Here is a 14,025-nt window from a genome sequence, read left to right as displayed (position 1 = left end):
TTCTATTAGTAGGGAATGAAAGGGGAACAGAACATGCAAACATTACCATGACTGTATAAACTGCATCTTTATTTGGAATGGGAATTCTTTTAAGGATGTCTGAAGCTCTGGTTTTCTTGCACAAAATCTGGGGTGTGAATCTGAAGAATTAGAGAAAGGGCAGAAAACCTTGAAAACAAGCTGATTGCAACAGTGCTGTCAAGCAGAAAGGGAAAATGCAAATGAAATAGACATTTTCTAAATATAGTTTAATTTATAAATAGGACTTCACATCACAGATTTGTTTATCCTCATTTGGTGATAATTGTTCACAGCAGAATATATCAGAAAATTCTATAATAGGAACTACAGCCAGGAAATGTTAAATAATTAATCACCCTCCCAGCCACTTGCATTTCTGTTGATATAAATGACCGTATAATTCCAAACCCAATTATCACTACTTAGCCATTCCATTTTGTAGTTAAAATCCCACAAAATTAAAGTGCATCAATTGTTAATGGTAATAGACCAGACAAGGGATTAAAGATTATTTTAATGTTTATTTCCTGTCAGGAGGTTTTTTTGGCAGGAAGCACTATAGACAAAAGGCTACATTAAGATGAGATTCATACAATGTATTTAAATCTACTAACTTCTAAAAGCCTTATGGTATAATTACTTGTTTAATCTACTTGTTCCCTGAAGATACCAATGGGGGTTTATCAAGCCAACTTTAGTATATCTGCTTCATAGAAACCAAAACATTCTATTTAACTTTAACTGCAAACAGCAGTCGAGTTTACCATAAATGCAATTCTAACAACAAACTTGAAAAAATGAATGAACTATGTAAAAAATATAAGGGGAATCAGGTTTTTTTTTTTTTTTTCATATTCTGCTTGGTTTATCTCCTGTTACTTCTGGCACTGTATGCATACAAGATTTGGTCCTTGTATCCACACTTTAAACAATCTTTAATACCAAATTTTAATTTAATTTTAAAACTTTACTACCAATAGAAGTTCATTAATTACACAAACTCCTTTTACTTGCCACAAAATGATGACTCTTGTCCACTCTTCAGGAAAGCATTTATGCTCATGTGTTTATATAGAGACACCACTTAGTTTATTACTTTGCTGTCTTAAAATGTTTTTATCATTAGGCATTGTCAACAAAACTGACAAAAGTACTTTATTGCATTAGCACAGTGACTAGAATTCTGTAGAACTGTGTGTGAGGGCCTAAGGGTGTGGGGAAGGAGCCTTAGAGTTCACTGTTCCAGTGGGCAGAAGGAGTGGGCTGAATTTTATGCACTTCAAAAGGTTATTCACGTGTATAAATGCAGAGAGGTATCCATAACTTGGGTCTGCTGGGATGGAACCATCAGATCTGGAGCAAGCAATAACTGTGCTGGTTATTTCTGGCTTACACTCACATCACCCTGCACACAACCTCATTCATCTCATTCTATCTCTTTTCTATATAAACAGAAATCTACATATGGACGAAATAGGAAAACTGAGAAGGAAATGTTTGTGTTCTTGTGTTCCCTGCCCACTCAGCAACGTTATCCACTCATCCAAAACCTATGAACAACTTAGAGCACAGGAACATTACAGTACTTTTTATCCACATTATTCTTTTTCTCCAGGAAACCCTTGTCCTGCATTTACCAAATGACATAACACACTAAATCATGACATAACACAGTGCATAAATCACTTCATACTGGGACAATGACAGATTTGGTTCTGTGCCTGTTTCAAACATTTCCTTGGGTGTACATTCACTGTTTGCCTAAAGTTAACTCTCATTATTCCTCCTCTCTCCTCTTTACAGGTGAGGAAGCCAGCAGGGACAGGTCTGTGGCACCGACACTCCTGTGCAGTCACAAGAAAGAGCTTCACAGCCCAAGAGATTGCTCAGGAGGGCAGTGAAGAAGCTCCTTTCCAAAACCAGGATCCCCAGCAATGACATCACTAATTTGCAAGCAGTGAGTTAATTACATGCCCAGTGGGGTTAATAACTCAGCTTCCATCAGACACAGGTATTAAGGAAGAAGCTTCTAACTGAGACCCATGAACTAACGTTCATCCTGGAGCCCCAGTTGCTACAGGACATTATATTGGGTATGATTGCTACAGGAGATTATATTGGGCATAAAGGAACACTGCAGAATTAAAACTGGCATGTCAGGAAAAAAAACAAAAAAACAACAAACCAACAAAAAAAAACCAAAAAAAAAAACCCAAAAAAAAAAAAAAATCTCTTCTGAGATTTGTGAGAGCAAGTAGACATGGTACAGAAACCCATTCCATAACCTTTCACCAACATAAAATTTACTGTGAATAAGGCCCTAGAAGTCTATGCTTAGCTCTGATTTAAACCTGCAAACACGAACCTCCCAAGAACATTTCCATCCCAATAAATACCTCCTCATGACATGACATGCTAATCATCTGGGTCCTAGGGGAGATTAAATACCCCAACCACAAGCAAGCTCCACCACAACACTCACCAGGAGAGGATCTGGCCCAAAGTTATTTTATTTATCAGGTTTAAGGTGCTGTTTAAGTTAAAAACACACCAGGCATCCCAGTTTCTCTCCCCTGAACATTTCTGCTGTGGCAAAGAGCAAAGCAGGTTTGGCTTTCGAGACTGAAAATTCCCCTGTAATTTTCTTTAGTATTCAAGACTTTATCAATGAGAAGAATTAATCTAACTCACAAAAACGAGACTTCCTTCAGAACTCTAATGTTCTGTATCTTTTATTTTTAAATTGCAGCATTAATAATGGTCTCAGCAGCAAGTGGAGAAAACGTATGAAATATGTGCCCTCTTTATAGATTTCCTGTTTCTGCAATTGCACTTGAAAAATGGCAGTGCTCTGCCATCTGAAGCTTCCAGTTTGTTTAACTCCAAGCAAAAGACAATTAAACAACTTACAGTACATGGTCATGAGACTCTAATTGCTCACCAGTGCTCCTTGTTGGGTCAGCTGCTACAATGAGCAGAAGCTTTTTCACTTTTCTACCCCTGCAAGACCACCAGAGGATCCTGACTACGGCAATGGCCTCGTGCTGGGAAGAAAATATTTCACCAACAAAAAAAAATTTCCACAGGATTCTTGAGATGCTGAGTTAGCACAGAGTAAAAGGAAGAGACTCCATGCTGGACAAGTGTCTAGAAGGACAGAACATCCTCTTATCATTTTTTCTTAGAAGTCAAAGAATTAATATTTATCTTTTTGTTTTGTTTTCTCATAGTTTCTTAAAATTCTTCCATTTACTAGAAACTTTTTTTTCCATGATTACTGCAAACAAAGTTATATCCTGAATCTATATATCTTAGGTTATCCTCTTCAACACAGAAATCTTATGTAAAAATTGATGTATCAGTGTTTTAATAGGGAGTGATAAACACTTGAAGAGTGGAAGTTCAGGTGATCAACAAAGATAAATTGAGCTTTTCAAATCCTGCTCTTGGTAGAAATCATTCTGAAAACAGACTGAGTTCCATTTGAGAGGTGTTCAATGCACTTGTGTTTTTACTCTCAAAGCCATTCTCAGAGCTGTCCCTATTTTCACATTTGTAGACAACAGACTCATAGATGTGACCTTCACAGACCAGTGTCTGCTCTATCATTAATGATGCCTTCTACTGCAGGCTGAAATAAGAGAAAAAAACTTAGCTCACCAATATACATCTGAAATATTGTAGTTCTCAGTCTAGCACGCTCTCAGGACTATGTGTTATCCACATCAAAGACAAAAACACATCATTAGTATCAGCTGCTGTAATGGCAGTGCAAGGGAATTCATATTAGTGGTTGCTTAATGGTAATCATGGTAGAATCTTGGCATTAATATGAGGAATATTAATTTTCCAGTACATAAAAGCACAAATGACACCTACATCTCTATGCAAAGCCAGCTCAAATCAATTGCCTAAATGAAATTTAATTCAAGATTTTTGGTATACCAACACAGACACAGAATTCTGTCTCCATCAACAAGATGAACAGGAAAACAATATACCAGACATCATGTGTTATTCCCTAGTGATTCTTTTGGTGCTTTTTGGTATATAAAAAACCCTACCAGGTCTTTTAATGAATGCAAAAATAGAACACAGACAATATATACAGTGATAAAATAATGCCTGGACAATAGAGCTGAAGAGCAAAAGGATGATGAAAGAAATTACTGGGGAGGGAATAAAACTTTTAACATGATTATGATATTCTATTCTTATTAATATATGTACTGGGGACTAAAATAATTTTTAACTTTCAGTCTAACAAAATTGGTTTTGTGGATTTCTTTTTTTTTGACAATACAAATAAATTATTGTATATAACCTCATAATCATTACCACCACAATACTGTGAATATTACTCAAATGCCAGAGCACATTTCTCAGTGCATTGTGTCTCACTGACCTCGTGATCAAGTTTGCTCAGTTTGCTGACTAAAAGAATGTTCTCTGGGTTTGTTTTTGCTTTTCTAAATAACTGCTAGCTGTACAAATTCATTATGGAACCAGAATAAAATCCAGCCCATTCTTCCATAGCTGTGTTGCCTTAGCATCACCAAAGGAAATAAAACACATTTTAGTTACTAAGGTGACCAGTTACCACAGTGATTCCACACAGGACTAAGATCCAGTAAGATAAAAGCTCCTGGTTTTATGTGGTAATCCTCCTGCCTAGAAGTGTCTATTGAGAGGCAGCACACAGGAAAGAGCAGGAAGTAACATAATTTATTCAGCAAGAGCACTATGGGGCACAAGTGCTGAAAAATGGCTTTCGCACACCCCTCCTGGCTAATTTTACATTGAAATAAAATTTACTCTTGAATATCAAATATTTATTCCATTTTTCATACTCTTGTCTTTTCCTCCTTCTCATATTTATTTACTTTATAAACATTTGAAATTTATTTTTGCTGAATAAATAAATTAAAATATGAGGAACGTTTAAACAGACAAAAGGCTCCGGGAGTTTTGCTACTGGCAAAAGGAGAAATGCTCCTGGATGTAATGATTCAACTGCCAACATGGAAATCTGGCAGAATTCCTGCATTTTAGAATCATGGGATGTATGACTTCACCTTAGTGTATGCAGGTTTTTCTTACACGGTTGATTCTGCAGGTTTTATGCAGCTGGCTTTCCCTTTTTCCTATTGTCATGCCTCAAACTATTACAAGTTCATCAATAATAACCTACTGACAGCTTTCCCACCTCTTTTACCAGTCAGTGAAGTTACAAATATACCAGGTTGTCAGGAAGATACACACTGTAAAGCAAACAAATTCCTGGGCATCCTCCGATTCAAACCATGAATTCATTTAAGTTCAACTCAGTGTGTTTTACTCAGCAGAGTAGGTAGTAAAGTCTTCTTTCAGCCCAGAAGACTTTATTTTATAATTCCTTCACCTGGGATTCCAGGAAATGTTAAGATGTTAACTATCTGACAGAGTTCACATCAGTGACAAGTAGTTTATTACAGCACGGCTTTTATTCCCCCATTTCAGGGGACATGGACTTCAGATGAAAAGGTGGAATAATTCTTGCCTCAGTGTGTAAAATCAAGATCAATTTAGTAACCCACTCCTCTAATACCATATGTGCAGAGAAATAATTTAGACTCCTAGTTAATTTGAGTATTGAACTGAAATTCTGCAGCTGCTTTCTGCCAGTCCTGAAAACAGAAATTAATTTCAATGACCAAGGCTCTTGGAGTGCTGCTCTGTCAGGTAATTAGTCATCGTCTTCTGCTACTCAGGGTCCATCACTGTGCTAATCCATACATAAACCCCAGTATTCCCCCAGTCACTCACAATCTAAAGAGCTGTTTAACTACCTATTTCTCCCATTCAGTCCTACCCCAGATATCAGCTGCAAAATGAGCATTCTTTCATGTTTAGCTTTCTTCCTACTATTTACTGCCAGCAGAATTAATGCAACTGATTTACATTTTCTTTTTTCTGTTTGATCAAGTCTGCTGTTGATTAAGTAGAGCTTAAGGGAAAAAATTATACTCCTGCAGTTTTCCTACTTGACTTGCCAGTTTATTAATGAAAGAAGCAAGGATATTGATGGCCCAGAAACTACAAGTGCAGCAATTAAAGGATATGTCCTTCCAAGCTTCTAATTAAAAAAGAGTTCTTTTGTATTAAAAGATATAGTTTAGTGTCATATTTATATCTAATTCTCACTTTGACTCTTTTGCATTATTATTTTTTTTCTATTTATTCTTTTTAAACGGAAATCTACTGGGAAAACTTAGATCAGGCAGAATAAAGAAACTTTCCCTGACAACCATTTCTGGAAGCTTTGTTCCCAAACAACAGCCTTAGTGATAAAACATCAAAAACAACTCCACCTCCCCCAAATCCTTACAACAGTGAAATACCCACTGACACATACCACTCAGAAGGCAACTCTTTAATATTTTTAACTTGTGTAAATTGGCAGAGTTTGCCCAACTCAGATTCAAGGAAACTGAAGATTTTTTTTATACCAGTCCTTTTGGATATATTAAGATAATGAGACTGTTCCCTCCTCCTAATATCTTCTAGTTACTATTTAAATTCTAGATTCACTTTTTTCATGTCAGGTATTTAAAAGAATGATCTCACAGAGGTTCTTCATGCTTCTTATCTAGACTGATTTTTTGAATTCTTCCTTCAGAGGCACCTGAAACCATAATATTGCCAGTATTTTATTACTCTGCTGAGTCAGTCCCTTGCACATTAATGGCATTCTTTCAACATCAGAACACAAATAGATAAAGAAATTACTCCTGTTTCTGTCTGTTTTTGGTGTCATCTAAAAAAAATCAACACAAGTCTGACATGTTCTGCCTGACTTAAACTGCATGGATTGACTCTCCAGCACCTGTGTGCTGAGGACTGAGTTCAAGAATCATGAAATCACAGAATGGTTTGGCTTGAAAGGGTCCTTAAAGATTACCCAGTTCCACCCCCCGCAACGGGCAGGGACACCTTCCACTGTCCCAGGTTTCTCCAAGTCCCATCCAGCCTGGCCTTGGACACATCCAGGGATCCAGGGGCAGCCACAGCTTCTCTGGGCAACCTGTGCCAGGGCCTTGCCAACCTCATAGCAAAGAATTTCTCCCTAATATGTAATCTAAATTTACTCTCTGTCAGTTTGAAGCACCCTGCCTGCCCCACGTTCAAAACATCCGGCACACAACTCAAAGCACGTCTCCATCTGCATACCAGGTACCTCTCCCAGATTCCCACACAGCAATTACTCCTCTCATTTAGCTACTAGATGTTCTGAAATCCCTGAGAAATTCTATTAAAAAATAAGCCCAATATAAAAATCATGCATCCCATACAAGTAACGACAGGTTCTTAAAGCATTGAAAATGACTGTTCCCTGCGCTGATGTTCCACAAAGGAAGAGAAGTAAAATATCTTTCTGTTCCTGGCCTCTGCTCCTCAGAGCCCAGAGTGGTGAGAACTGCTGTGATCAGATTAGGCAGGTAATCTTGTGTATGATCAAATTCCCAGAGGGCAGCGATAGCTGTGTATTTAAGGACAGTAAGCTTTTCTTAAAAGAGGTACCAAAGTGAATCACAAAATTTCCCAGAGCTCCCAGCTGGACAAAACAGCAGTAAACAAGATGATTCTTCCTCAGGGCTAACAGAGTTAGCAACGCTGCTCTCAGGACAGGTTGTGTCATCCACAATATCACTGCCCACATTTCTCCTTGAGCCATCCCAGACCTGTATCTTTCTGTTTGCCCATTAACCTGAAAAAAACCTTGTGGAGAAGGGGCGGGGAGCTGTTCTAAGGGACCTTTTGTACTAAAATTTCTCAATCACTTCCAGTTTAAAGGTGACTTCCTAGAAATGGTGACCCTCACAAGTACCACTTGAACGACACAGGAGCTTTAATCTTTTCCAGTGGAATCGGAAGCTCTTATCTCTCCACTGACCCTTTTTCCCCTCTAGCCTTACACTCTTGGCACCATTGAAAAGTCAGAACCATTAAGTTGGTGTCAAGTGGCTGTGCTATTCATATTCTGTTATAGTCAATGACAATTAACAGTGCCATTCAGAAAAGCCAGGTACTGTATTACACAATTGGAAAATTGATCTTATCTGAGGCTCAAAAAACAGCAATGTTCAGACCTCAACTCAGAGGCAAAAAAAAAGGAAAAAAAAAAAAAGAAAAAAAAAAAAGGGGGAAAGTGCTGCCTGACCTCAGGGTCACAGCAAACAGCCACGTTCAAGGCTCAGAAACAACCTGAAGAAGCACCCAAATCTCTGTGTGAATATAAACTCTGATTTTTATCATCAAGCACAGTGATGTTAGAAAGAAGAGTACAAATTCAACTGAACGCTTGATGATCACCTTCAAAGCTGTTATTGCAGGCAAAATGCAACATCTTAGCATTGCTGACACATCAGAAAACCACGGTGTGTGTCAGTTCCCAGCCCTTTGCAGCGCACACCCACAGGCAAGAGCCCAGCACCTACAGCGAAATCCTCATTTCTAGCACCTGCACTGAACATCTATTCTCATGAATGTTTTTCCTAGAAATGAGCACAGGCACATTTTTCTACTAATGAATTACTGTGTGGCTACAAAAGGAGAGGATTAACAAATAACTCTCTACTTTGGACAGTGAGACTGTTTTCCTCTCTCAGTGAATCTCAGCATTAACTGCAACCCAGTACAATAGTTGATTACCGCTGAGCCTATCTGCTTTAAAGCACAGGGGGAATTTTACATAGCAAAACTCAATTAGCTCACTTGAGTTTAACTAAAGCACCTGGGCTAAAACCTTGCCATACAAAGGATGCATCCTAGAGTCAGGAACAGCACTTGGCACTGTTCCTCCATGCCACGTGCCCAAGGACACTGGCTTTTAGCAGGATCCAAACCCAGAGCAAGTGCTCTTGCATCAGTAAACGATTATGTCACTTATATTCCCCAAACAAGCACTCACTAACCCTCCAAATGACCTATCAAATACACATTCTGAAGCAGACTGCAAAATCTGTAGTCACTTAGTTTAAGCAATATCTGGAATACTTTGCAACTAGATGGGGAAAAAATAAAAAACAAGCCCATAACAAATATTCTTGCATTTCAAATGCCGAGTTCTAAAACCCAATGGTTGCACAGGTTGATGGAAGGAATGTTCCATTACATGCAATTCTGCCTCAGGCTGCTGCTTTCCAGGCCAAGACCAGAGAAGCTCTTCCTGCAACTGGGTCCCTCTAAGATGTCCTGAGCCTCTGTGATGAATTCAGGTGTCTTTGCTTTTCCCCTCCTTTCACTCTAAATATGAAGTGTCTTCAGTAAATACTGGAGATTAAGGACTTACACAAACAACTCTGGAGACACATGTTCAAATCCATCCTAGTGGAAAAAGTGCTAGTCCCAACTCCACCTTTGGAAGGGAAGAACTTGTATTCTACCAGATGTTTCACCTGATGCCAAGTTTTCCTGGGGAATTAGGAACAGGTTGAATACAGAAATCATCTCTGTCTGTTCATCATTTTCCTTCACAGAATACAATAAAAAATTATCAGCTAGCTTCAGTTCTCTGGGAAAAAAAAATCTCCTATTGGTGCCTTAATGAAAAACATAGAATGGGCTCAAAGCCACTATAGTTATACTTAAAAATCAATACTCCCTATTGGTCTTATAATTTGTGTCCCAAATACCTGCTTTAAAATGTGCACAAGCCACAAAACAAAAGCTTTATATCTCAGATTTTTGAATTTTTTGTATTGTTTCAATATTTGCAAAGCCGTGTGAGATGTTCTATAGGATTCTCTGCCTGACAGTGGGAGTCTATTCTGTATTTTATTTCTTTTATTGAGAGGTGGAATAAAATTCCCCAACTGCTCCAGTGCAATTAAAATTACTTTTATTCATACAGTTACCTCTATGGTCACCATAAACATTCCACAGTACTAATCCTTTTAGGCCCTGATCCAGCAAAGCACTTTACTGTCTCTTATTCTTAAAATTACAAGTCTCCCTACTGATTTTAATACAGTTATATTAGGGATGAACTTGGCCTACTATAGCAAAAATAATGTTAAAAATACAGTTTAAAAAACAAGCAAGGAAATGGAAAGCCTAAGAGACTTCAATATTTCTCTGGTTTAAAGTAAGACATTACCACTGTGCATTTGAGTACAGTCCAAGAGCGAGCTATTTTTGTACAGTTGGGCCAATGCAGGTAACGAGCCTTTCTGTATTAGAGATGCATTGATTTCAGATCTGGATGGTTTCAATAAGCTCCTTACACCCAAATGTTACAAGGACAGGGACATTAAAATGTCAATTACATAAATAAATCTGTAAGTATCAATAAATGCCCAAAATAAAATAAACCCCTTCACTCTAAGAGGCTTTGCAGCTGATGCACTGTAAAACAATAAGAAAACCATCACAATTTGCATTTTTATAGCTACATTCATCAATAGCTCAAATATTTATCACAAATACTAACCCACCATTGGTAGGAACTGTAAGATGTTGTTTTCCTGCTTTGACTGCAGAGACACCAAACCATGGCTGGACATTTGTCTACAGCCAAAGCTTTTTAAACTGCATTAAATACTCACTGCCTTTGCGTACTTCTTTCTACCTTGTTTTTGCTGGTGCAAGAATTTATCTGAGCATGCAATGAACTGGATCAGGAAACTAATCTGACTGAAATATAAACCATGGAAAAGTGCTGACTTTAATGAGGAGGGACGCTCAGGGAAGCAGGAGCCTGAGACCGCTTGAGATAGCACTGCCCCAAAATAAATGTACATCAAACTGCATATCCTGAGGCACAGAGCAGCAGCCAGAAACAGAACCATGCATTTCACCCATTTATCCACATAAGCCATGGGGGGACACTGGGATCACAGCCACAAAATAGATTGGGGACATGTCTTGAGTGGCTTCAGAGCACGGATTCTGATCACCATGGAGGGACAACAAAATTTCATTTGCCATGAGTGGCTGAATACCCCAAGCAAGATGACTACATAAAAGGATTTTCCAGTAACTTCCAGATTGTCTCTCCAGCCTTCCCAACTGGCTGTCAATATTTTAAAGTGTGTGCTTTACCACCATTTAAAGCAGTGCACATGAGAGATACTGAATACATTAGGTAAATGAATTCCAGTGGACACTGTGAAGGGAATAATGCCCTCCTATTTGGGTTATCCTGCACTGCAATAAAAGTGGGGGTTTCTTCAGTCAAGGTGCTGCAGTAACCCAAGTGATAGCCACATTACACTTATAAAAGACAACTTTAAGAAAGATCTTAGTGCAATAAAAGTGAGGATTTTTTTTCCCTTGGCATCCCAGCTTGCCATAGAAATGAGTGAGTTGCTGAATTTCTGCCAAGTATAGATGGTTCAGCATGCTATTAGATTAGTCTGTTTATACAGAAACAGCCAAAAATAGGAAACACACAGAAGCTATTAAAGATATTGTCCTGTGAGGGAAATATTTGAATGGTTTTGTTACTGCAACTGGGAAATAAGATATGAGTCAGTATTAATGTGATAAAGAAGTTAATGTGTTCTAAAGCAAACAGTTAGTTTCTTCAGCTGGTTTCTGAGTTGACAATAAAATAAATGTACAGACAATTATGTAGGGTTGGATGAGCCTGCAAGTAAGTGTATCCAGCTTAAAGCTCAGTGCTGCCAGTGGGTTAGAATTGAAACTCTGTTATCAAGTAATGATATGCTAACCCCAGGTAGTCTTCATAGAAAATGGATGATTCAAAATGCCACACATCACTGAGCTGGTGGGAGAATGGTCAATAGTGTTTAAGCTATTTCAACCAGTCAAAGAGAATTTCATAGAAAAGTTCCTTCACCTTGACCATTTTACAGTGGATTTCCAAAATTCTTCTCACTTTTGATATAGCCTGATTAAAAATAAAAATACCTTGAGTATTGTACTGTATTTTGTTTTGGTTTATTTTTAATCAGGACAGCAGCAATATTTCAGAGTGGATGGTGCCAGCAGAGAGAAATTTGTCCCATATGTGACACTGAGCATTTCTTCCTAAACACAGCCACGCACAACCTGATACCCTGACCTCCTTCTCCCTCCTTTTTCCACATATTAACAAACCTAATTCTTTAAATACTCCAATGCCTTGAATCTTCTAACACACATAAACAAGGGAACAGGCTATTATATTGTATTTATAATATTTCTGTGTGCAAATAGAAGATGTACATTTTTTTTTCTCAAGTAACACACTTGTACAAACCTGAAGACCACACATGTCATTCCTTAAGGGCCAACACATTTGACCAGTGAAGGAGAAAAAGTCCAAAGCTGAATGACTCCCACTGAGAAGTGCCCCTCTGTGGTACCTTGTTTTTTTATGGTGAGAGTGCCTGGGGCCAAGCCAAGCACCTTCCCTGATGTTAGGTCACTTTTTAGGACATGAGAAGAAGAGCAGCACCTCCTGAAAACGCACATGGAAACTTACTCCACTGAATGCAGCAAAACCTTTGCCAGTACACAGAGACATTTGGTTAGCAGGAGCCTCACGAATTCTACACCAGGGGCTCATTTCCAGAGGGAGTGGAAAACTGGCCTCAAGTAATTCAGCCTGTGTTATGTATATACAAAGATTAGGCACAGTATTTCGAACAGGAAGCAGCTGCAGAAATTCTGTTAAGGTACCACAATTAAATGCATTTACACTGCAGAGACTAAAAAATGGAGGTGGTATAATGAGACTTACAGCAAAATTTAAGAACACTGTAATAACTTGCAGCCAGGTCTTGGAGCTGCGCTTTTCCCTGGACACATCTACTCAAAACCAAGTCAAGCTGTTACATCAACAAACCTACAGACTTCTTTGAGGCCTCAGCTGAAATTTATTTCTGGGATAAGTGTATCTTTTCATTCAACCCCACAGAAACCAGGCTTGTTTGTTATTCCTTGAGCCTAATTTCTTACTTCAGGCAATAGGAAGGAGTTACATGTTCCCTGACACCAAACAGATAAGCACAATGGTGTTGCCTTGCTGAAGAGGACCCTCCAAAACTGGGGGATAAAGGCAGTTTCCCTCCTCTGTGAACACAAAGTCCATTTCTAGGGTGGAAATTGGAGCTGGAGAATAAATTTCCAACATCCTTTCAGTGCTGCGACAATGTGATCCCAACCTGAAGAGTTGAGAGCATATTCTGCATTTCCACACACACATATTACTACTTGTGTTTAAAGCATATATTGTTCTTGTTTAGATAGAACTCTGGAGTCTCTACCAACAAACAAATTCAATTTATCACTTGTTTATGATTGTGCATGAGGCATCTGTATTTTTTCAATGGCATAATGTAACAGCAGAGCCGCAGCAGCTACTCTGCAATGGAACAGCCACAGGAAATTTAATGTGCCTCAGAGATGCATGGGAGGTTCAAAAATAGAGAACTTCCTTTTTCAGTAAAGGGACAAAGTAACAGAAAAATCGAGTAATATGGTTCTGCTTGGAATTGAAAGAAGAAAAAGGAGGGAGGTGAGTTTTCCTGGCCACATGTCTCAAACCAAATGGATGTTTTTTAAACAAAGCACCTAACTTGCTTTGTTTCATTTTCAGGCTGTGCTGCCTGAGCAAGACAACGGAAAAGTTTAATCTCTAAAACATGAGTGCCGAAAATAAATGCATTAGAAAATACCAAGCCAAAGCTATACTGGTGACACAAATGTGAAAAATGGAATTGAAATAAACTGTGCCAGAAATCTATTTCTAAAAATATGTCTTTACACTAGCGATATTTATAAATTTGACATACTCTAAAATTTAGCTCACTAAAGATTATTTCTATGCAAATATGCATTTCTCAAACCCCGTAAGCGTGCGAAAAATCCAAAACACATTTCTTGAAAATCAATTTCTGTGCAGTACAAATGTATCAAGTTAGAGGCAGCATGCTGATAAATATTAAAAAGGTCTACATTGTGCAAAATGAAAACTTATAACAGGACACAGTGGTGCTGTGCAGTACGTAGAGGTTC

General features: G+C 38.3%; 1 protein-coding gene across 3 annotated transcripts in view; it reads right to left on the bottom strand.

Moving 5' to 3' along the window:
- Positions 1–14,025, bottom strand: part of WWOX (WW domain containing oxidoreductase) — a 484,520-nt gene that overhangs the window by 262,830 nt on the left and 207,665 nt on the right. The window contains exon 9 of one of the 3 annotated variants that reach the window (XM_053986991.1): positions 54–140. The exons of the other annotated variants lie outside the window; for them this stretch is intronic. Coding sequence (XP_053842966.1) covers positions 90–140 — 51 coding nt within the window. The 3' untranslated portion in view covers positions 54–89. Of the gene's footprint in view, positions 1–53; positions 141–14,025 lie in introns of those variants that run through there. 3 annotated transcript variants of the gene reach the window in all.

The sequence above is a fragment of the Vidua macroura genome, chromosome 11, assembly GCF_024509145.1.
Source record: "Vidua macroura isolate BioBank_ID:100142 chromosome 11, ASM2450914v1, whole genome shotgun sequence".
In the NCBI taxonomy this organism is placed as follows: Eukaryota; Metazoa; Chordata; class Aves; order Passeriformes; family Viduidae; genus Vidua; species Vidua macroura.
The sequence above is the reverse complement of the archived record's forward strand: the minus strand, read 5'-3'. Positions and strand labels throughout refer to the sequence as shown.